Source organism: Sprattus sprattus, assembly GCF_963457725.1.
Source record: "Sprattus sprattus genome assembly, chromosome: 11".
NCBI classification, from domain to species: Eukaryota; Metazoa; Chordata; class Actinopteri; order Clupeiformes; family Clupeidae; genus Sprattus; species Sprattus sprattus.
The window spans coordinates 26,457,473-26,482,840 of record NC_137909.1 but is presented as its reverse complement, the minus strand read 5'-3'; the positions used below and the strand labels follow the sequence as shown (position 1 = coordinate 26,482,840).

At 46.5% G+C, this 25,368-nt stretch overlaps 1 protein-coding gene across 1 annotated transcript; it reads right to left on the bottom strand.

Moving 5' to 3' along the window:
* Nucleotides 1-1,796: 1,796 nt before the first annotated feature.
* LOC308372094 (DENN domain-containing protein 2B-like) lies at nucleotides 1,797-25,368 on the bottom strand. Its single transcript, XM_080847202.1, has 19 exons — nucleotides 25,073-25,368; nucleotides 22,788-24,041; nucleotides 22,008-22,153; nucleotides 19,989-20,092; nucleotides 19,033-19,236; nucleotides 16,861-16,957; nucleotides 16,645-16,689; nucleotides 14,458-14,645; nucleotides 13,616-13,725; nucleotides 12,922-12,991; nucleotides 11,773-11,850; nucleotides 9,586-9,726; nucleotides 8,832-8,980; nucleotides 6,824-7,001; nucleotides 4,876-4,917; nucleotides 4,445-4,556; nucleotides 3,608-3,847; nucleotides 2,316-2,402; nucleotides 1,797-2,051 (listed from the first exon to the last, which is right to left on the bottom strand). The coding sequence occupies exons 1-19, from the start codon at nucleotides 25,141-25,143 to the stop codon at nucleotides 2,017-2,019; spliced, it is 3,351 nt and encodes a 1,116-aa protein (XP_080703328.1). The 5' UTR covers nucleotides 25,144-25,368; the 3' UTR covers nucleotides 1,797-2,016.

Genomic DNA, 25,368 nt, shown 5'->3' with positions numbered 1-25,368 from the left:
CAGTAGCCTATACATGGAAATTAGCAAAGCCAGCGAATTCTGAGAATGCCGACAGTTCGGGTAAGGTGAACGGTGTAAGCAAGTGTAAGAAAACGCTGTCACAACCTGTCTGTTTTTTTTTCATTGTTTTTTTAATAATTGAGGGTTATCCCCCCCATGTATGAAATTCATCCAGCTGAGGTGGGGATGTAAAAACCAGAGGGGGGGTAAATCCCCCCCATCCCCCCCGGCAAATCGCACCCTGCATAAGCACATCATGAAAACAATCTCAAAGATTTCAGAGCTGGTTTATTTAATTTAAAGAAGTAAATGCATTGGTCAGTAAACTATGGATTCTTCACGACTGGCTACAGTTACAGAATTTGTGCACAGAATTCCAGTCGGGCCGAGGTCATCTCTTGAGCCACCCCTCTCCATCTCGCCCTCTCATTTCCTGTCCAATCTTCAGGGTCCTATCAGTAAAGGCAAGAAAAGCTGAAGAAAAAGACATGAGCCCAGAATCCACATTCTTGTGTTTATATTTGTGTAGTGCCTAGTACCTTGTTCTTACAAGCAGTGGGCTTTGCAGCACAGTTTGAGGGTCAATAAGGACACATTGCACTTGTAGGTGTAGTTTGTGTTCAGCCAATCGCTTGCCTTACCCACAATGTGTCTATTTCCACACAATCAACATTGGGCCTATCACTGTCCTGAGAGAAGTGCAGCTCTTGGAGTGGTTTCAGATGTATGGTGATTCCATTGATCACTTCTCCACCGCACATTAAGGACGTGACACTGGTTTGGCTGAACACCGCCACAATATGTCCATTTAGTTTCAGTCACCCTTGCAAAATCGTAGACCCTTCCAATAAGGCTGCTGGCTTAAAGTTATTCACTTGATTTTCCTTCAAGGAAAAGCCTGACAATGATCATGTTCAGCGTTCCTTTATTGATTAGGCATAATGGCTTCATCATGGTTGGCGTACTTATGCAACAGCAGTACTCCAAATGTGCTTGCACAAAGAACAACTGGGGATTTTTTTTTTTTTTGCATGAATCTTAGCAGGCATCTTTCAATGTATGCTAAATAGGTTTCATGCATGAATCTTAGCAGGCATCTTTCAATGTATGCAAAATAGTTCATTGAGTGTTCTTCAGATAGTAGTGTCAAGACATCACATGTCTGTTTCTGTCCATATCAAAACCACAGTTGGGTTTGTAGATTCATTGAGTGTTCTTCAGATAGTAGTGTCAAGACATTACATGTCTGTTTCTGTCCATATCAAAACCACAGTTAGGTCTGTAGATTCCAACGTCATTCAAGGGAGCAGACATCTGGCATCTTCTGATATATTGAAGTTGATTTTTCTCACAGATGCACAAGATTTGTAAACTAGACTTTAAAGGCACCCAGTGCAACTTTATGTAAACATTCAATGAAAAATAAACATTCAATTTCTAGTCTTTTTTACACGTAGTAAGTTTCAATAACTCCATACCATTACATATCGACATTCAAGGAGCAAAGATGAGATGTCGTTGTGTGGTGAGAACTGATAGAAAATCGTAAACAACAACAATCGCCGGTGGGGAGAAGCCATTTTTCCATTGACTGGAAGCCTGCTTTATTTATTGTAGGTTACAAAAAATAAAGAAAATGGCGGTGATTGTTGTTGTTATCGATTTTCTATCAGTTCTCACCACACAACGACGTCTCATCTTTGCTGCTTGAATGTCGGTATGTAATGGTATGGAGTTATTGAAACTTACTACGTGTAAAAAAGACTAGAAATTGAATGTTTATTTTTAAGCCTCGAAAGTTGCACTGGGTGCCTTTAAACTGCTTTCGGGTCATGTTTGTGCCATGTGATCTTGTGCCTTTTGCAATACTCATAGCTACCTGCCTTATACAAGATGAAATCATTTGCAGTTTCCAAACCAGTATAGACCTTTTCCTGGCTTCATGTGTGAATAAACTGTACATGTTACAAAAGTGATCCATTTGAATCTCTAGCTGAACACCTTGTTTTCTTGATGTCAGTTCTTTTTGTGTAGGAACTTAATTTTACTTCCTGTGGATATAAAACAAGACAAGATTAGCGCACATAACGGATGGCTCCTTGATATATCAGGCCCTTGAGGCCATCAACAGGTCTCTATGGCGGGTTTCTGTAGACAACTACACTGAAGCAAGGGTGCATAGAATTCAAGGGGAACACTCTCTTGAGTATGGCCAATCAAGAGGTATTTCGAATATGTTTAAAGACAACGTTAAACAAAGACACCTTCAGAGCTCAGAGAGTGAATAATGTGGAGTAATGTATGGAGCATCTCACCTAACCCTCTGAAGAACCTGTTGACTCCACCCTGTTCCGTCTCTGGGAGTTCATCAAGATACTGTTCCACGCGCATCTCAAACAGACCTACGGGTGAATGAGAGGGCCTCAGAATAAAGCATGTAATATAACACATAATATGTATTTTCAAATATTTAACAAACAACGAGGAATATCCAGTCTGTCTATAAAGGCCAATATTTTTTTTTTTTGTCCACAAGGGGGCAGTCCAATTCCATAATCTCAAGACCTCTGTTTAGGACCATTGTGATGTTAAAACCATCAACAGCTCATGGAAAAAAAAGCATTTTTAGTGTATGGAACAGCGAAACCAAATCAAGAAATTTCACATCATCACAAATATTCACATGGGTACAGAAAAAACATCTGGCAGGGTGCACGTCTGGCTTTTTGACAGATCGTTTCATTCAGGTACAGGGTAAAAACAAAATATATTTATTCAAAAACTCAGTTTACAATGAACAACATTGCCAACCTAGCCTCACCCATATATAGCATGCCAATAATGAGACACATAACAGATCTTCTGGCCTGTCTGGCTTTTGAGACTGAGGGCAATTGGACCAAACCTGGCTAGTGTCAGACTGTGTCTCCAGCGCTGTGTCTGCTACGTGAACACTGGTCTAAACCTGGCCATCATTTGCATGTTCCATGGGTCAAGAAGACAAAGATGGGGGGGGTCACGGTGGCGCAAGCCGATAAAGCCCCCCACTTACGGGCTACATTGCCCGAGGGGACACAGGTTCAAGTCTAGCCTGATGTAATTTCCCAATCCTCTCCCCACCTCTTCTTCGCCTCGCTTCCTGTCATAATATATTTAACTGTCCTATCCAAATAAAGGCATAAAAAGCCCAAAAATTAATCTAAAAAAAAAAAAAGAAGACAAAGATTGCTGTCAATGGTCAGAATAGTTCAAATGAGGGAGAGGCCTCATGCCCCACTGGCCCGGAAGAGCACAGGTATAGGAGTCTGATCAGTGAGGGATGGCTCACAATATCAGGTAAGTCATCAAAATATCAGTCATCCAAAAATATTACCGTGGGTCAAGAAAAGTCCTGCTGTGCACACAACCCCATTGGGTTAAGGTGCGCTATACAAATATGTCAACAAGATCAGCAAGATAGCCACACCATGAAAATCATTACAAAATTCCAGTAGTTAAACAATTAGTCAAGAGTCAGGCTTATGAGACTAGTCAACTTGATCTTGACCAGAATTGAAGAGGAAAAAGTGACAGCGAGGTCTAAGGTCACATGTGAGAGGTGTATCACCTTTGGCACGGCTCGTACGGAGCTCTTGGTCCTGAATGAAACCGTGGAACATCTGAGACTCCATGAAGACGCCCAGGAACCTGCGCACGCTGCGCGAGGACACAGCCTTCCGGAAGGCGTCTCGCTGGAAGATGCGCTCGCCGCCGGCCGCGTGCGTCATAAAGAGCGGGAAGTGGCCAATCGTCTCCAGGAAGAAGCGGATGAACGCCTCAGACACCACGGCGTTCAGGGAGTGACTGTCTGCAGAAGATGACACAACTGCACCATTACACTCTGGTTACCCTCAAGTGCATATATGACTCCAACCAGTTACTATGACGGGGATTTTCCACACTGACATCATCACAGTCTTGATGAGGAGCATTATGCTCAAAACCCTTATGGTTGTGTTCAAATAACTAAAATCATACTGGGAGCTTCCGTCAGTGTGAGGACTTATTTCGTTTTATAGATCTTCGTCAAGTGTTTGATTTGAAAATATATACTTATTTGAGTGTGTGTGTCTTTGATGTGCGTGTCTTTCAATGTGCGTGTCTTTCAATGTGCGTGTCCTTGACTTTTTTTTACTGACATCTTCCCAATCATGGAGGTGGAACTAGTCACCAAAGGCAGCTACTGTGGTGACAGCTTGAAATAAAAACCTTCATTCTCTGGCCTTTCAACAGAACCAGTTTGAGGCCAGTGGTTTCAGTTTGTGGTCTAAAGACGGGACAAGCAACGGAAAGCTCTTCATTACGACACTCTCAGATGTTTTTGCCAAAACAAAATTATAGATGTTAAATTTGTAATTGAGTTCTTACGAGCAATGTTGTGTTTCTGCTGTCATGGTGGTCTTACCGTCCTCCGACTCGCTGTCAGAATCCTGGTAGATGATGTCATCCCTCTGTTCTAGAGCCTGCTCCAGAGCAGCTTGGAGTTTCCTTGGCAACAATGTTGCTTCGTCATCTATCTGATGAAGACCACAGAAGAAGAGAGAGCGCTCACCACGGTGTTCCACAGCATTTTGTTATCACTGAGTGTAAACTACTTTAAGAGATTAAAGTCCTTCTGAGTTGTATTTCCTGTGTACACTGCTAACTCAAAACAAGAGCTCAACATCTTGATAAATAAATAAAGCACAGTTAGAAGTAGGACACTACGCAGATGTTCCCATACAAAATATTTAGTTAGAAAAAGATTTGTTTAAAACATTCTGTTAATCTAAGGGATCATCAGATATGCTTGAACTTCAAAAGAACTATACTTGAAGAAACAAGTCTCCTTTTTACCTGTCTAATGAACCGGTCTGAGCGCAGGTCCACCATCAAAGTCTGTCACAGAACAAAGAAGAGGAGAAATCACATGTTTCTAACACCGCACACTCAATAATATTGAATGGAACACAAAGCTTACAATACTGAAATAAAAAAAGTTCCTGAAATACACACGTATGGAATCACACAGTCATGGCATTTCTGAAACAGCAAACTGCTTGACAATGACAACAAAAGAAAGAAGACAACGCAGACATCATATTACTGAAATGACATCCACTGCATTACAGTAACTCCATTACATTACAGTGACTCCATTACATTACAGTGAGTGACTGCATTACATTACATTACAGTAACTCCATTACATTACAGTGACAGCACAATGAGCCGGTGCTCACAGGCTGCAGGAGATCAGACCAAGCACATATACAAGCCAATACCAGAGGGCTCAACTCACAGGACTCGTTTAGCACAGAGACAACCACACAAGCAGCTGTGAGCTGTGGTGTTGAAAGCCCAGGATCATCCCAGTCGCCCTTAGGACAGGACGCCACGCATATTTGTTTATCGGGATCCACAAGTGAGCAGTTCAACAACCTCGAGACGTATTTGTTTCTGCTGCACATAAAATTAATTTCCGGCACAAATTCTCTACGGGCACACTGGAACGGCGCCCGCATGTTGCTTATTTTGGAAGTTGTGCTGTTTTCCCAAACGGCTTTAGCACCCCCAACCCTGGGGGTGGAAAGGGGGGGTCACGTTGGTGCTGGCCCTCAGTGTGTGTGTGTGTGTGTGTGTGTGTGAGTGTGAGTGTGAGTGTGAGTGTGAGTGTGAGTGTGAGTGTGAGTGTGTGAGTGTGTGTGTGTGTGTGTGTGTGTGTGTGTCTGTGTCTGTGTCTGTGTCTGTGTCTGTGTCTGTGTCTGTGTCTGTGTCTGTGTCTGTGTCTGTGTCTGTGTGTGTGTGTGTGTGTGTGTGTGTGTGTGTCCCTCAGTGTCCCTCCCCAGGGTGCTGTAGTTCACAGCTGCCCTTAGAGGCCCGGCCTGACCATCTGCCAACCTCTGGAGCAAACCTTGCCTGGATCTCACAGCACAGCCAAGCACATCACAGCAGCACATCCTGCTGGCTTACACAACAGCCGTTACACAACTGTACCGTGTCCTAATGCACCGGATAGAGCATCACGCTGGCAACCGTATCACTGGACCAAGGGAACGTGAAGAGGAGAGGAATGCATGACAGTGGAGCAAGACACATATGGACAAAGAACACATGGCCACACACACACTCACACTCACACTCACACTCACACTCACACTCACACTCACACACACACACAGACACACAGACACACACACACACAAACACACACTGTATACATATTTACACAAACGTACATCTATGGGGCGCTCTGCATACTGTACACACAAGTACATGCAGTATAAAACATGTAGAAATGTACACATACCCACATGCTGTGCAAACAACTATACCACATCACACACAAATGCATACTTATACTCATACAGGTACAAATAAACAGTTTCACACACTCACTTACACATACAGACGTGCACACACACACACACACACACACACACACACACACACACTCACTCACTCACTCACTCACACACACATACAAACTCACTCACACACACACATGCATACTCATACAGGTTCAAATATACAGTATTCACACACTTACTTCCACATACAGACGTACACTCACTCACTCACTCACTCACTCACTCACTCACTCACTCACTCACTCACTCCCCCCTCATTCACTCACTCACTCACTCACTCACACACGCACACACAAACACACACACACTCACACACACACACACACACACACACACACACACACACACACACACACACACACACACACACACACACACACACATACACACTCACACACACACACACACGCACACTCACACACACACACACGGACCTCCTCGAGCGGCATCTCTTTGAGGCGGGGCAGGGAGCTGGAGAGGAGGCCCACCAGGAAGGGCGTGGGGCAGCACACCATGTCCAGCATGGAGGCGGGCAGCACCGGGATGAAGGTGTGCTGCCAGCAGAAGGGGTACAGCAGCGCCACCACTGCATGGGCACAGCTCGACAGGGTACTGCAGAGGGGGAAGGAGGAACAACAGGCTTCAATCAGGTCAGTGCCACCAAACCATGGGCACAGCTCGACAGGGTACTGCAGAGGGAAGGGGAGGAACAACAGGCATGAGGTCAGTGCCACCACAGCATGGGCACAGCTCGACAGGGTAGTGCAGAGGGGGAAGGAGGAACAACAGGCTTCAGGTCAGCAGACTCAGGGTAGATCAGCACCGGATTTGGGCCAGAGTGTGTGTCTGTCGGACCTGAGAGTGTGACACTAGGGCAAAGTGTTGGTAGTGGCACCACAGCTTCACAGAGTGCTGAGAAGGGCAGAGGGCACAAAACATGTCAAGTTAGCGGGTCCACGCCCGATCTGGGTAGCAGCTATGCTGGAGTCAGCGGCTGTACGCTGCCGAGAGCGTGTGGCTGGGAACTGCAGCGACACAACAGCCTGACGGGTATTGGAGAGGGGCAGACCAAATATGACAAAATATACAGATCTGTGGGCGTAACTGGACAGGGCACTGAAAGGGGCAAAGGGAAGAACATGTGTCAGGTCAGCGTGTTCATGCCAGAGCTGAGGCCGAGTCAGACGCTATCTGCTGCTGAGGAGTGGCTGAAGGTGAGCTGCCAGGGTACAGCAGCTCGACCACCACATGGGCACAGCAGGACAGGGCACAGGAAGGGTACAGGAAGGGTACAGGAAGGGTACAGGAAGGGTACAGGAAGGGCACAGGATGCATTATGTGTGACACTAGTGGGAGATCAGGGCTGGATTTGCGCCTGAGAGATCTCTCTCTCTTGAGTTCAGTGGGGGTCTCACTGGACAGATCAGTAACCCACACCACATAGCTGGATTCCTTCAGCATGGAACCAAAGAGAGCGCCATCATCATCCCCTGGCTCTGCATGGACAGCCTCGGCCCGCCTCTCCCCATCCAGAGCCAGAGATGAAGACAGACTGTCAGACTGGAAAGGCCCCCATGCGGCGCGAGCACTCTGGGCCCTCTGGACCACTGCTACACACACGGAGATGAAATATGTCCAACCTCGGAGCAAACAGCTGTGTGCACATTCAGCAGTATTTCAATCGGTTGTTTTTTTTCCCCCACTTCCTGAGCGATACACTATGAGGAAATCACTTATGCATTCGGAGCTGTTTGTCTTTATTTCATACCTGGGGGAGTCCCTGATATGATCATACTGTATAATGAAGAAATCTATGCCTATCTCTATTAAAATGCCATGTGGGGTTGTGATGTTTGTTTAGTGTCATTTTATAAGTATGTATGGAGGAAAACCAGCACTGAGGGAGCCACTCCAGCAGTTTAACAGTCGCTGGATGTTTGGACAGAGTGTGACATCATGATTTCTGGTTTCTCTCTATCATCCAGGCCTTATGAAGCAATTCACCTTGAAATGATGATGAACGACAAACTATATAAATACCATAAAAATGATAGATAACTCAGAAAACGTTGGTCATATTGCTGGCCCCAACAGGAAGATATTTTGCATAACTCCAGAGATTAAGCTCATATTACTCATATTACTCCCTCACTACATTAAATCTAATAAAAATGAGCGGAACTGACTGCTTGATGGGTCCATTTGTTTCCCATAATGCTTTGGTCGTTAATGAATAACCCAACAAATAGTGTAAATTTGCATTTTTCTGTCAGAATAAAAACAAATAGTGTAATTAACAGTATACAAAGTCTTTAGTGTTCCACTTTAGCAGTTGATGGGGACAAGCAAAATCTGTACTTGGTGACTCTGGGATAGATGTGTTCTTGATCTGAACCAACCCCGGCTCTGGTTCAGCTGGGATCCGGTTCTGGGCCTCCTCACCTCAGTTTGTCAGCCACGAACACGACCCTGCGCTCCAGCAGCAGCGTGGCGAAGATGCGGACGATCTGAGGCACACTCAGGCAGCTGAACAGGCTCTGCAGGTCCACGTGCTCCAGACGGCAGTCCGCCGGACGCTGCAGCTCCATCACCTGGGAAACAAACACACACACACACACACACACACACACACACACACACACACACACACACACACACACACACGTAGACACAGATATTCACACACATGTTCAAACACACAGACACACACACACACACACACACACACACATGTAGACACAGATATTCACACACACATGTTCAAACACACACACACACACACACACACACACACACACACACACACACACACACACATGCAGTAATTAAACAGATTGATGATAGATAGATAGATAAATACTAAATTAATCCCGTGGGGAAATTCTGATATCTTCCAGCTCTCTCATATTAACAATAATTACAAACAATATGTACAGACAGGCATGATCATGAAGGAGTGTATTGGTCTGGGCCTTCCCTAATCGTCTCCCCCTAATCCACCACCCCTCCAGTACCCTGCACCTCATGGGTCATGTATTAGTTCAGGGGGACAGATATCTCACTTTACATAATCACAAGGGATTGCGTGTTTAAATTGCTAATAGGAGAATCTAAGAATAACAGGCAGAGTTGTTCATTCATTTGTGGATTTATATTACAAATAAACGAGGGTTTTGGATGTCTTCCAGTCGCTTACCTCATTTCCTGTTCCAGGCAGGAAGGTCTTGACTCTGATGGTCCTGCCAGGGGCTGGGAAGGGCGACTCCATCAGACTCCTCATGAAGGGGTAGACCAGAGCAGCCGAGACCTCCCTCCGCCTCTCCACCTCATCTAAGATCTGAGACAAAACCAGCATTTTCATCAGCACCAACACCATCGTCTCCATCAGCAACAACACCAGCGTCTCCATCAGCAACAACACCAGCATCTCCATCAACAACAACACCAGCGTCTCCATCAGCAACAATACCAGCATCTCCATCAGCAACAACACCAGTGTCTCCATCAGCAACAACACCATCGTCTCCATCAGCAACAACACCAGTGTCTCCATCAGCAACAACACCATCATCTCCATCAGCAACAACACCAGTGTCTCCATCAGCAACAACACCAGCGTCTCCATTAGCAACAACACCAGTGTCTCCATCAGCAACAATACCAGCATCTCCATCAGCAACAACACCATCGTCTCCATCAGCAACAATACCAGCGTTTCCATCCCAACAACACCATCGTCTCCATCAGCAACAACACCATCATCTCCATTAGCAACAACACCAGCGTCTCCATCAGCAACAACACCAGCGTCTCCATTAGCAACAACACCAGCGTCTCCATCAGCACCAACACCAGCGTCTCCATCAGCAACAACACCAGCGTCTCCATCAGCACCAACACCAGCGTCTCCATCAGCACCAACATCAGCGTCTCCATCAGCAACAACACCAGCGTCTCCATTAGCAACAACACCATCGTCTCCATCAGCACCAACACCAGCGTCTCCATTAGCAACAACACCAGCTTCTCGATCAGCAACAACAGCATGGCCAGCATCACAACGGCCATAATCACCGTATCATACATCATCATCAGTACCACCAAAATCTCCATCTTTCTATATCATGATGACTATAAACTTCAGCATCAGTACAACCATCATCATCATCATCATCATCATCATCATCATCATCAACTTCAACTTTATTTAATTTTTTGTCTTCATCATCAAACTCTACAGCATTATCATCACCATAATCATCTGCTTCAATATCACCATCATCAACATCCTTATCCTCATCCTCATCCTCATCCTCTGCATCCTCATCTCTGTACTTCTTCTACCCCTCCTGGCATCTGACACTATAGTCATCATCACTTGAGGCGAACAATAGCTTTGCGTACACAAAACTATTTGTTTCCCTCTTCAGCACTTCAGCACTGTCTCAGTACTGCTGAGCATGCAGGATTACAATATAATTGTATTTATAAAGTGCCAAAACAATAACAGGATGCAGGATTACCACTCCATGTACTGACTACACTGCCACTCGCAGGACAGCTGTGAGGACAGACATTGGTAGCATTTACTGTAAGATTCCTCAGAAAAGCCCGGGTTTAAAACTCCATGTTTTTCTGTTTTCAAAGATCACATACTTCAGATCACAATCTTCCTCTGTTCTTGGGAAAAAATGCCCTGCGAACTCCTCAAAAAAATAAGCAATACTACGAAATCACCTCAGATGCATTTAGATATCCTCGGGTATTACGATGTTGATAAACACAATGAGAACGAAGAAAAACTGTGCTCTGTCCTGCTGAAGTCATCAGTGTTGCACTAAATCCATTGTGTTGTTTTAATGTGAACATGGCTTATGAAACAACGTGTAAGATACTTTTGTGATCCTTGAGAACCGCTGACATAAATCTGATGTAAAGCTTAGCACATAGAGGTAGGGGGCCAGAGTCTATAAAAGGTACTTCACCATATATCTCTCACATAGACATCCTAAGGCCGGTAAGATAAATACGCCGCTGGAGTTTAAACTCCGTGGTTCTCCCTCTCCCCCCTCGTATGTAAACACATTCCCAGGGTGGAGGGGGGAGTGGGAAAGTCCCGGCCCCGGCCGGAGCCGAGAGTCTGATCCGATCCAGGACCCGTCATTCCCACTCGCTCTCTGTCATTCCCGCAGTGGTCAGACCAGAGCCGTGTAGGAGTATTGATTCCACATGTGCGGGGGAGGAAGGGGCGGTGGTGGGGGAAAAGGGGGGGGGGGATGTATGCATAGACACATAAATAGACATATTTATGTCTATGGGTGTATGGGGGGCGGGGGGGGGGGGGGTATGAGGGACATGGTGGGGGGGCAGGGGGGGTTCTCACCTTGGAAAAAAGATCAAAACATCCCAGACGACTGATCACACAGTAAACTTCAGGCAGACGCGGAGCGGAACCACTGGGCTAGAGAGAGAGAAAGGCAGAGGAGAGAGAGAGAGAGAATGAGAGGGGGAGAGAATAAGAGAGAGAGAGGGGGGGGGGGAGTGAGTACAGTTCCAGTAACAAAGCACAGGCAGACAGACACAGGGAGACAGACACAGCTCAAAGAAGATGATTCCTCATGTACGTGCAGCAACCTTTAACTCGCTTTCTCCCCCTGATTCTAGCTCTCTCACTCTCACTCTCACTCTCACTCTCACTCTCACTCTCACTCTCACTCTCACTCTCACTCTCACTCTCTCTCTCTCTCTCTCTCTCTCACTATCTATCTATGCATCTCTCTCTCTTACTCTGTCCAATCTCTCTCTCTGTCACACACACACACACACACACACACACACACACACACACACACACATACACACAGATGCCCAAACATACATATCTGTTCCATTCCCTGGAAGCGGATGCTGGTAATAAACAGCAGTCAGAGAAGTTTGATAAAAGCAGATGAATTACTCTACAGTGTGTGTGTGTGTGTGTGTGTGTGTGTGTGTGTGTGTGTGTGTGTGTGTGTGTGTGTGTGTGTGTGTGTGTGTGTGTCTGTGTGTGTGTGTGTGTGTGTGTGTGTGTGTGTGTGTGTGTGTGTGTGTGTGTGTCTGTGTGTGTGTGTGTGTGTGTGTGTGTGTGTGTGTGTGTGTGTGTGTGTGTGTGTGTGTCTGTGTGTGTGTGTGTGTGTGTGTGTGTGTGTGTGTGTGTGTGTGTGTGTGTGTGTGTGTGTGTGTGTGTGTGTGTGTGTGTGTGTGTCTGTGTGTGTGTGTGTGTGTGTGTGTGTGTGTGTGTGTGTGTGTGTGTGTGTGTGTGTGTGTGTGTGTGTGTGTGTGCCTGTGTTTTCCTTAAGGGCTTATGGGAGAGGCTCCCCCGCTATCTCTAAACCAATATCCCTCCTCTACAATCATGTCTCCACATCCGCAGTCGCCACCCACATATTTGGGGCTCCGCGAGAAGGCATACATCAGCCGCAGGAGTAAACACGTCCGGCCAATCACACGTGAGCGATGAGAGGCTCAGAGAGCAACCACCCGACCCACTCACCAGCAGACGTCTGCAGTACCCAAAACGCCTGCCGCCGTCCTCACCCGTTAACATGAAGGAGAAGCTCTCGCTGAGGGAAACAGAAGAAAACATCAATCATGTAGCGGTGAGAATTACATGTACGATACTCGCCGATACATGGTAATCATCAATCATGCAGCGGTGCGAATTACATGCACGATACTCAACGATATTTGGTAAACATCAATCATGTAGCGGTTCGCATAACATTTACGATACTCGTCGGTATATGATAAATATCAATCATGTAGTGGTTTGCATTACATTTAAGATACTCGCCGATATATGGTCAAACTCTACAATATAGAGTAAAACTATTTATTGCTGATATTGTAAGACTACAAAATTGCAGCCATAATGTAAGTACGAAAGGTATAATTAGTCATTAATCAATTGATAAATTGTCAGAGAGTTATGTCTGCTGAACTTAAATATCTAGTGATGGGTGCAGACAGTTATTAACAACCCACCCTGCCAAACCTGCTGCACCCATCATAACTGCTACAGTGGCCAAACGTGCAGAAATGTTCATACATATGGTATGCTGGTCATACCTGCAGCAATGGTCCACTTGTCATACCCACTCCACTGGTCATGCCAGATACCCTGGTACACAGATACACTGCTCTGGTTCATCCTACTATATTGGTCATATCTGGTGCACCAGTCCTACCTGCTGTAGTGGGAGACAGGGCTCCAGTCCTTGGCGTCTGGGAAGCAGAACTGGGGTATGGCTTTGAGTTGCTGCTCCGCCTCCCTCATCTGCTTGGTGGGGCGATCCAGCTGTGGGGCATCGTGGGTATTTTACTGCACAGAAACTGGCATCCTCTTTCATCTCCCTCCTTCCCTCCTTCCCTCCCTCCTTCTCTCCTTCCCTCCTCCCTTCCTATTACCTACCCTTACAAATCGTTTTAATCTTTAACTGACAAACAAAGAGGCATTCTGGCCAGGTTGGTGTCTTCCACATGGGAAAGAGAAGACTACTCTTTTCATACAGTCTGTCTCGCTATTGTTTTTATTAGCATTAGAATTAGTGACAGGAGGCATTGTATTTGAGCGTGATTATTATGGTTGTCATGTTAATTAATCTTGTTAGTTGTGCTTATTTTACGTGCTTATTCCTACTCTGTTCCCTCTGTTTCTTTCGTATTGAGTAAGCTCCCTCGCAGACAATGTTGACTTTGGCTTGTCATAATGGTTGTTGTAGTAGTACTAGTTGTCATTGTAGTAGTCAAAGTTGTATGTTGTATAAAGTTATGGTAGTTGCCTTCATAGTACTTGTATAATGTAAGAGTAGTATAATTGTATATTGTATGTACAGTAACTTGTATATAATTTCTACTTATACATATTGTTGTTTTATGTCCTATGCACCAACCACACCAAGTCAATTTCCTGTATGTGAAAATATACTTGGCCAATAAAAGAATACTGATTCTGATTCTGATATAAGTATAAGTATAAGAATTATAGTAATTCTTACTGTAGTCTAGGCCGTGATGCAATGCTGTGTACCTTGGGGAACTGGTATGTGACCTCTGGGGTGTAGGAGCTCTTGCCACACCTCTTCTTTAGAGACACGACCACAAAGTACTCAAACAGCTCCTGCCTCTCCTGCCACTGGAGCAGCTGCAGCTCCAGCGTACGATAGCTCGGAGCACGCTGCAGCACAGACTGCAGACGCAACAGCCTCTGGATGTGCACTGCACACAGAGAGAGAGAGAGAGAGAGAGAGAGAGAGACAAGAGAGAGAGAGAGAGAGAGAGAGAGAGGAAAGAGAGACAAGAGAGAGAGACAAAGAGACAAGAGAGAGAGAGAGAGAGAGAGAGAGTGAGAGAGAGAGAGAGAGAGGAAAGACAGAGACAACAGGAATATGGCGTAAGGGAAAATAGAAAGAGGAGACAGAGAGAGAGAGAGAGAGAGAGAGAGGAAAGAGAGACAACAGGAATATGGTGTGAAGGAAAAGAAAAGAGAAGACAGAGACAGAGAGGGAGAGGGATAGTTCAAAGGAGAAAGACAGGGAGAGAAAAGGAGACAGATACAAATATCTTATATCATGGAATTTGTGAGTATGGAATAGTCTCAGGAGTGGCAGAGTTGGCTTTGTCATTACACATTGGATGAAATTAGGAGTAGGTGGGAGAAGAAAAGAGAGCGAGAGAAACAGAGGGAGACAGGGAGAGAGAGAGAGGTAGAAAGTGAGAGAGAGAGAGAGAGAGAGAGGGAGACAGAGAGTGGGGGCTCTGACAGACAGTCTCAGACAGAGTCAGAGAGAGATGGAGACCAACGGAGAGGTCAGGAGCAAATGAGAGACAAAGAATGGTTCCCTGAAAAGAAAGGTTCCCCGAAAGAACCCAATTACGTATAAACACCTCTTTGCACTTGAACTTGTGTGCACTGTTTGCACTGTACTGTTATTCCTAGGGTTCTTATTGTTCCTCTGATTTTTCTCACTGAATTTTGCGTATAGTTCAGCTGGAACTGCCAAACATAGAAACTTTGTTCACATAGGTCTTGTTAATGACACACTATGTTACTTTTATTTTCCTATGCTTTATAATTTTAAAGATATTTAAGATAAAAGAGTACAAAATTCCCATTGTCTGTGTTCCGGACAACATAAAATGAAATTTTCAAAAAGATTCAAAAAAGCTTTAAAAACTAAAAGATAGTGGTGAGCAAGTCATGAACGTATCTTTATTTAATAGTTTGAAGGATTTTAGATTCCAAATCAAATTAGGCCAGTCGGACCCTAAGCAGCCTGCTTAGTAACAGTTCAGTTTCTGAGCCAGCTTGCTTTTAGTGGTTATATATAGAATTTCCGGCCCGTATTCCTAAATCTACAGACAGAAGGGAGAGCAAGCCACAAACAGCGATTTCAACGCGCCTCCCCCTTCTGATTTTGAGTGATTATTGTGAATGCTCTTATTAAACATAAATAAATAACGCTTCCTGCCATGTTCCGGTACATTCTGATTTACAAATTAAGCACCGGCTGTAACGGTCGATTGTCAACATTCAATGGGCACTGCTACAGTCTCTGCAGCTGTCTGTGTGTCTCCCTTTCTCTCTCTGTCTATTAATCTGTATATCTGTCTGTCTATTTATCTGTCTATCTGGGTCTCTGTGTCTGTCTATTTTAATATCTTCATATCAATTTTCCCCATCTCTTTCTTAATTTATTTGTGTCTGAACTGTGTACCCTCGCTCTCTCTCTCTTTCTCTCTTTAGCTTTTTCAACTTCATCTTCTGCTTAATGTTTGTTAGAAAGTTTATTTATGTATTTATTTGTGTATTGCTTTGCAAGTACTGGTATTTCACTCAGGAAAAGCAAATCTAGTTACGTTTTTCACATCTTGTGAGCATGTATAAGTCTGTTTCTTTGTTCTCTCTGTTTCCCAGTCTGTACTTTGGCAAAAGTGTACAAAATTATGGTCAAGCCAATAAAGAGAGACAGAGCGTGAGAAAAGAGGGAGAGAAGAGGGGAGACAGAGTGAGAAGGATAGAGAGGGGGGAGGGAGAGAAACAGAGAGAGAGCAGAGAGAGTTGATGTAGAAGGCAGAGGAGTGTAAACGAAGTTTCATACAAACTGCTTAACGACTTAAGGCATTGCCCAACCTATAAATTGGTTCATATTTTTTTGCTTTTATTATTATGAATTCAGTCCAGAGGACCATGGTGAAATGCATGAACGACTCTCACCATTAAAGCGGTCGTCGGAGTCACTCTCACTCCCGCTGTTATCTTCTATAAACTCAGACAGAGAAAGATACAGACACATAATCAATAAACTGAAAGCAGCTGAGACAGACAGCCAAATGGCCCCATTAGAGATTGATATTGTTCACTCGGCCCCATTGACCCTTACTCCATCTTAAGTGGGAGGGTGATCAACTGAGCCCCGCCCCCTCCCCATACCTCTGACAGAAGAGATCTCTGTGCTGGACGTGGAGAGCTTCTTCAGTCTCCTCTTCCCTCGCTTGCTGCGGTAGATGGAATTGATCCTCTGAACCAGCTGTGTACACAAGAAGATGGAGAGAGAGAAAAAGAGAGAGAGAGTGAGAGTGAAAGAAAGACAACGTGTATGTTTGTGTGCGAAAGAGACAGAGAGAGAGAGAGAGCAGGAGAGAGAAAGAGAGAGTGAGAAATAATGAGTGAGTGTGAGAAGGACAAGAGAGAGACAGAGAAAGAATGAGAAAGAATGAGTGAGTGAGGGAAGGAAAAGAGAGAGAGAAAGAAAGTTAATGTGTGTATGTGAAAGAGAGAGAGAGAGAGCAGGAGGGAGAAAGGGAGAGAGAGAAAGAATGAGTGAGTTAGAGTGGGAAAAGAGTTAGAGAGAGCAAGAATGAGTGAGTGAGAGAGAGAAAAGAGAGAAAGAATGAGTGAGTTAGAGTGGGAAAAGAGTTAGAGAGAGCAAGAATGAGTGAGTGAGAGAGAGAAAAGAGAGAAAGAATGAGTGAGTGAGAGTGGGAAAAGAGTTAGAGAGTGCAAGAATGAGTGAGTGAGAGAGAGAAAAGAGAGAAAGAATGAGTGAGTGAGAAAAGAGAGAGAGAGAAAGAGGGAGGGAGAGATACAGCTGTTCAGGCCCACTCTGGGTCACCACTGGGGAATATCAGGGCTTTGCATCCCAAACCACTAATGTGCCATAGCAGAGCCTGGTCCCATGGCAACGCGGCCTGTTTTCCATCTCGCCTGAAGCCTTCCTTTCCCCTCTGTCAGATACTCTCTGCACACTCGTAACACAGAGCATTTAACAATGGAGGCCTCTCCTTCCCCACGCAGGACAAAGGAGTGAGGAATGAGAATAAACCTCCGGCTACAGTCCCTCCAGGCCTGATGTAGATCCAGGAGGTGTGGAAATGAGGATTTATGCTTGGGTTTCAGCTTCCAGCCTTTTAATGTTGAAATATGTCAAGGATAAATAAAACATCCAGTGCAGTACAACAATGACTGTCTCTGGGGAGGCAATGCTGGCTTAGACCCCACACTCGTACACACACATGCACGCACACACACACACACACACACACACACACAAACACACACACACACACACACACGCACACACACACACATGCACACACACACACACACATGCACACACACACATGCACACACACACACACACACACTGATATGAGAAGAAAAGGGGGTCAAGGAGAGCAGGAAGGAGGAAGTGAAAACAAACAGACACAGCAAGAGAGGGAAGAGAGAGTGAAAGATAAGAAAGAGAGAGAAGGAGAGAGTTGGGGAAAGAGAGAGGGACGGGAATGGAATGAAAGAGAGAAGAGAGACAGGGAGAGAAAGGCAAAGATTAAGAAAGGAGAGAGGGAGGGTGCAGATAGAGCAAGAGAGAAGAGGCATAGTAGGGAGAGAGGGAAAGCAGAAGAGAGAAAGCGAAAGAGGGAATGGCTGACCACCTCTCTACGCAGCACCGTAGGGGTCGCGTCTTCAAAAGATTCCACTCTGGAACGCGTTTTCATAAGTTTGCGTTTTCAGGCCACGAAAAGGCAATTGTCGTGTGGGCGAATCACCAAAATGCGACAAAACCTTTCAGTTTCTGCATAAACTCAGTTTTCACCGTTGTCGTTTAACCGCTGTTGTTTAACCGCTGTCGTTTCATCACGTGGACGGCCCCTGTGAGTCGGCCGAGGACCCTTAAGTGGTTAAGCGAGCAGGATCAACGCGCAGCAGGAACTCGGGGGATTCTTTAAAATTTTGGCAGACTCTGCGATTCAGCAGACGGTCAGGTGACTCCACTCCCCCTCCCTCCACCTCCAGCTGTGGGTGTGAGGGGAAACTAACGCTCACTGCCCCTGCTATGCTCACTGCTCCTGCTCAGCTCTGATCTGCTCCCTCAGCCACAGGAGATGGAAGAGGAGTTACGTGAGAAAAGCACCAGTGAAAAACTATTCTGCACAGTGGAATGTTTTCCAACAGCAATGAAATTGCTTCAACATGCATGGCATTGACTACAGTTCCCACAATGCCCTTGGGTCACTCATTTAGTCTCTTTGGTGCAACCATGGCAACCTGGCTGTGGTACCTGGAGGTTGTAGGGGCTGTGTGTGTTTGGCAGAGGGGACTGACCTTGGGCACTCTTGAGTGAGGCTGGGGTGATAGGGTTTCCCCTGAGCCCCTCATGCCCCCTCCTGGGGCAGGACTTAGGGGGCGGATGGGACTGGGGCAGGGAGAGGTGTAGCTCAAGAGACGCTCGCTCGACACCCGCCGCTCCAATAGCTGCGATGACCTCTGACCTCGACGACCTGCTGAACCTGAAAGACCCAGAGAAGGCTGGGGAGAGAGAGAGAGAGAGAGAGAAGGAGAGAGAGAGAGAGAGAGAGAGAGAGAGAATGAGAGAGTGAGAAGGAGAGAGAGAGAGAGAGGTAGAGGGAGAAGGAGAGAGAGAGAGAGAGATAGAGGGAGAAGGAGAGAGCGAGAGAGAGAGAGAAGGAGAGAGTGAGAGGGGGAAGGAGAGAGCAAGAGGGAGAGAGCGAGAGAGAGAGAAAACAATAGAGACAGATAATAACGGAGTAGGTAATGTGAAGCAAAATAATGACATTTTGGCTTCTAAGACACAGATTACTGGTAAGTGTCCACACCTTAAACTGTTACTCATTGAGCATTTGCCCTTCATCATGTAAGTAGACTACAAGCCCAGACACGACCAGGATTCCTGCTGCAACCCACAGATTAGTTCCACCTCATATTTTAGAGCAGGATTTACACCAGCGTGTTCTTTCGACACTCGTGAGAATCAATTATCAGCCTTCGGGGCTTTGCTGATAAGTATGGACGTGTCCTGTGGAGAGTGGTGTCTTTGTGTGGTGTTGCACTGAGAATGAACTTGAGTAGGATAAGTGTGTGTTTTACCTGAGGAGACACTGAACATGGAGTGTGTGTGTTTAACCTGAACAGGGACTAAAGTTGGAGTGTGTGTGTTACCTGAGGAGGCACTGAAGGTGGAGTGTGTGTGTTACTTGAGCAGGGACTGAAGGTGGTGTGTGTTTTACCTGAGGAGGCACTGAAGGTGGTGTGTGTGTTACCTGAGGTGGTATGATGCTCTTCCTCTCCTGCAGGCCGTCCCTTGCCAAGCGGTTCCGTCGGTCCCTCAGCTCCACCTCCTCGTCTGGGCTCTCTTTACGGGACACTGAGGGGGAGGGGGGTCATGGGGAAGAGGGGGAGGTGGGTCATGGGGAAGAGAGGGGGAGGTGGGTCATGGGGAAGAGGGGGGGGGGGTCAAGGGGAAGAGTGGGGGGGTTCAAGGGGAAGAGAGGGGGGGGGTCAAAGGGAAGAGTGGGGGGGTTCAAGGGGAAGAGAGGGGGGGGGTCAAAGGGAAGAGTGGGGGGGGGGTCAAGGGGAAGAGGGGGGGGGGGGTCAAGGGGAAGAGTGGGGGGGGTCAAGGGGAAGGGGGGGGTCAAGGGGAAGAGGGGGGGGGGTCAAGGGGAAGAGTGGGGGGGGTCAAGGGGAAGGGGGGGGTCAAGGGGAAGAGGGAGGGGGTCAAGGGGAAGGGGGGTGGGTCAAGGGGAAGAGGGGTGGGGGGGGGGTGATGGGGAAGAGGGGGGGGGTCAAGGGGAAGAGCATCCAAATTAACATATATTCACATGGAGTCAAAGCAAACATGTATCACCCTTAAATGCATGCTAAACACATAAAGGCTCACTCATATGTGTCTAGGTAAACCTCACTTGAAAATTACAGATCTTAAATTGTATATATACATTTTAACTCTTAAAAAAAAAAAGACATTACACACAGTTTGAGTTTTTGAAAACTCATGATACATATGATACACACATTTAATTGGACAAGTTGACGAGTTCTTGAACTATTAAGCCATTTCCTGAAACTGATTAGACTGAGCTAAAGTTAGCCAGGGAACTAATTACTGAATGCAAAGGTTAAACATGCTGTCTGTATCGCAATACCAACCTCAGGGCTTATGACACAGGCCAAATGAGAGTGCAATGATGAGTAAAACAGACACGTGACGGCTTTAAAATGAGTGGCGGTGTGTGTGTGTGTGTGTGTGTGTGTGTGTGGAATCTGTTTACATCTTACACTCCATCATCTACGGAGGATCTACTGTGGGCTTTCAAACTATTTAGATGTCTGATGCATTTCGTCCAAAAACACTCGACACCGGGCACGAAGCCCAGAGAGGGTGCAACTGGAAACCCAAAAACATTAAGGGCCCGAGCAGCCATGAGACTGCAGAGGGGCAGGCTGTTGTGTGACCTTCACACACACACACACACACACACACACACAGACACACACACACACACACACTACACAAACACACACACACACACACACACACACACACACACCACACACACACACACACACACACACACACACACACACACACACACACACACACACACTACACTACACTAACCCTGGCAGCCATACGACTGCAGACGGGGAGGCTGTTGATGTAAGTGTGACTGAAAGCAGTGAGGTCAGACTTTTCTCAAGAGTCCTCATTCTCCTCAGGCCTACAAGTCGCACCCCGAGCCAGAGGAGAGACCGAGGGGGATTTATGAGGTCAGGAGGTCATTCATAATCATTTCTCCAAGTCGCAACGCAAACACACTGGCTGCCACCAGGAACACATTCCTCTCATACTACAGCGCCAGCGGATTGAATCTATAATGAATAAAAACTAAAAGGGAAACCATGCGTGTAATGGACATTATTCAAAGGAGCCATTGTGTCTTCTTTTCACGGTTGAAATGAATGGGAGACAGTGAACACACAGACACCCTGGAAAAAAGCTTAGCTCACACTGTCATGGGTTGTCAAAGACATGGTTTATGCTACTTTTTCTTATGAAAAAAATTAAATGTTTAACTTTCACTGCTGGATGGGACAAAGGTGCTTTTTATTGTGTTTTTACAGGAGAAGGTCCTAAGACATCTTTGACTGTCCACTTTAGATCAATTATCTTTCAGATTACCATCAAAAGACAGGGGCAGTCATGCATAGCGTTTGATTACATTTGTGAGACTGAGGTTAATTAATCAGATATTCTTCAGTCACTGTCAGTTTATGCTCACCACTGATGTCTTCATACGGGTTCTCTTCAAAAGAGCTTTTAGAACCGGAACGATGGCACATCGCCATGGAGACGTTTCCATTTGTCTGAACTGTGATTGGCTGAGAGGTAGGACGATGGGCAGCCTCGCCCAAACAGTACCAGTCCCTGCAACACACAAGACACGCCTGACATCCTCACAGCAGTCTTACGTCTCAATCTATCAATCAATCAATACATTTATTTATTTGATCATGAGGGACAGTGTTCATTCATGAACATTCAAATGTAAATGCACCCAACTATAGTCAAAAGGCTAGTTTCCATTGGCAGTCCCCCTGCCAGAGAGAATATCTCAAGCATTTCATAACATACTTCCAATGAGGCCAAATGTATTATACACTCACAGACCAATATGAACTGAACTGAACTGAATCATTGGGTACAAAAGCATAAAAAAAAACAAATTAAGCGGTTCAATTTGATCAGACACCCATGTTAAGCAGCTGACCAGATCTGTTTTTTTTCCACCTGAATATCTGTAAACTGAGATCTGTAGTATCAAAAACAGAACAGGAGATGCCTGTGCATGCCTTTATCTCATCTCGTACACAACTGCACGTGCACTTTTCTCCTTGCGTAGTAGGTTTGACCTGGATCAGCTGAAGTCAAGTGCTGTATAAATAAACTTCACTTACTTACTTTTCTCACTGTTGTGTTCATAGGTACAGTTTGGAAAATAAGGAAATACATTTGTTTTTAATTCACCATTTTGTGACTTACGGGGTCACTGGGTTCTCACCTGTTGAGAACAGTTCTGCAGAAGCCGCTGCCTGTTCTTATGTGCTGCCTGGGGTCCTTGGTGGGGTGGGGGGTTGGGGAGGACAGGGGGGGTGGGGGGCTCTGAGGCGGGCAGCCGTTGCCGGGGGAGGTGGGTCTGTCATGGGGGTGGTTGAGCTCGTACTCAAAGGTGCGTTTGGGTTTGGGTAAGGGGTTGACAGGCATCCCTCTGGGGGGGTTCTGATGGGTCGTGGCGGGGCTCCTCACTGGGACGGGGCTCTGCACCCTCATCTGACCTGGCCTGAAGTCCGTGGGGCTTGCACAGGTGCCTGTGTGTTTCCGCTCCGGTCCCCAAGGCCTGCTGAACCCGGGTGGGTTGGGGGTGGTTCTCCCAGGGCCGAACGAGCTGCTTGGGTACAGGGGGGCCTGCTCAGGGCAGTCTTTGAGGGCCTGCTCTATCTCCTGCACGCGGCTGAGCACAGAAGGGCGCCCCCTGTGGGCGGAGAGGGAGCGCAGCAGCATGGCCTGGGCCTCCCGCCGGCTGGGCCTCTTCTCCAGGCGCCCCGGCCATCCTCTACGGATCTCCGGGCCTCCTCCTCCGCCCTCCTCGTCCTCCGTGCCCGGGTAGGAGCACTCGGAGAAGGCACGGCTCAGCTTGCGCAGGTCCTGGAAGTCGAAGGCCTTCTCGCTGCAGGGGGAGGACAGCAGGCTGGGGCAACCCTCACTGCCCCCCGTCTGCTCTCCCAGGGTCCGGCGCTCCACGTACAGGCTCATCCGAGGCAGCTCCACCCGGCAGTACTCCCTCCGGAGCTGCCGCCGGGGGCCAGGCTGGGCCGAGACGTCGGGGCTGGGCTGGATCGGAGAGGCCGGCTGGGTAGGGGTGGAGGCTCGGCTGACGGACGGCTTCTGCAGGGGGTTGGAGCTCGACTGGGTTTCGGTGGCCTTGTGCAAAGACCCTTGCGAGGCTGCGTTTTGAGGGTGCATGCCGGACACCCCCTCGAGGCGGTTCTCCTTCTGCCCCCTGCCTCGACCAGGAGTGGCGGGCTTGAACACGGAGAGCTGGGGGTCCAGCCGGCCAATCCCACGGCTCCTCAGCAGCTTGAGTGAGGGGCATTCTGGGGTGATGGCAGAGCTGTTCCTGTTGTGGGGCCGGAGGAGGGCGTGGTCTGCGGGGCGAGTGGGGCGTGGCCGAGGGATAGACTCCTCCCCATCACTGAAAGGGTGTGGCGAGCGTCTGATGATGGGAAGAGTCGGAGGAGGAGAGACCGACTGGCACCTGGAACACAAACCAAACACACGCTACATATAGGATGTACACAAACCACGCATTGCTTTAGGTGTAGTAGATGTACCAACCATACAACACATACAACCATACAACACAAACATCCCTGTGATACATGCATCAGAGGGAACGAGCAGAACTTGAGAGACCTCACATGAGTCAGATACACAGCTTCACTCAGTCCACAAATCTTAACAAATAGAAGTAGCCAAAACACTCAAAAGGAAAAAAAAAGATATGAATAAATGAAATACATTAATAAACCCTAATGAACTGAGAAATGTGTTACGTCAGAAACCATTTGTTTTTACTTTGTGCTTATGGGACAACCTAACCTACTTTATGTCCCTCCTGAAGACACAGTCTATGGGACACAAAGTATATCAAAAGGAAAAAAAAAGATATGAATAAATTAAAAACAGTAATAAACCCTAATGAACTGAGAAATGTTGTACGTCAGCAACCATTTGTTTTTACTTTGTGCTTATGGGACAACCTAACCTACTTTATGTCCCTCCTGAAGACACAGTCTGTGGGACACAAAGTAGATTAGCAGAGTCTTTGTTCCGTGCTCCAGTCTGACGGTTGTGCAATATTAGGCTTGGCAGAGGAACTGGATTAGGGCCGGTGTTCGTTTCGTTTCTGCTCAAAAAAGGACAGAGTAACTCATCCAGAGCTCATTTCAGGGAGATCGCTGAGCGGCTGCTGCTGTGGAAATCCAGATGGGCTATTTCCACAGTTTACTGGAAATTTAATCTAAGCCACATGGACTTTGGCATTACTGGATATAGTGGGATACGTATGTATCATTTGTTTTAATTTTAAAGGTAGCAGGTTTTCCACTGAATGTATGTCATCATAACCGGGTCTATTGACATACATTAAAGAGTTTGATCTCAAAATCTTTTTTTTTTTGCCAATAAGCTGTTCCTTTGATGGCCAAATTCTTTTCTGACTGAAAAAAAGTCACTTTCACCACCTCATCACTTCTTCTGTCCCAGATCTTGAACGGCGTCACTCACCTCTCTGGAATGTCTCCTGCTCCTCTCCCTCTCTGCTGAGACGCTGTTTTATAGTTCTTATTCGCCGTCATGGTGATCTTCCCTCAGGCATTCCTATATCCCTACAAAACAAACAAACAATTTGGTTTCTTTTGGTGAAAAAAAAAGAAAAATCATCTGGAAGGTTCTAACTTGTTGAAATCAGGTCTTAGCAGTGCAGCCTGTCTGTGCCTGAAGAGCAGAGCATAGTTGCCGAGCACCAACACCACCTGAAGGCAAAGCTCCACGAGTCTCTGCTACTGACGAGTGTGTTTTAT

What these genes read in the sequence shown, in the direction of transcription:
- LOC308372094 (XM_080847202.1), bottom strand. Translation starts at nt 25,143, where the DNA reads ATGACGGCGAATAAGAACTATAAAACAGCGTCTCAGCAGAGAGGGAGA. An exon ending in AGAGATCTCTTCTGTCAGAG is followed by an intron (nt 16,690 to 16,860) that starts GTATGGGGAGGG and finishes CTGAGTTTATAG; the next exon opens with AAGATAACAGCGGGAGTGAG. An exon ending in CAGGTTCTTCAGAGGGTTAG is followed by an intron (nt 2,052 to 2,315) that starts GTGAGATGCTCC and finishes TTATATCCACAG; the next exon opens with GAAGTAAAATTAAGTTCCTA.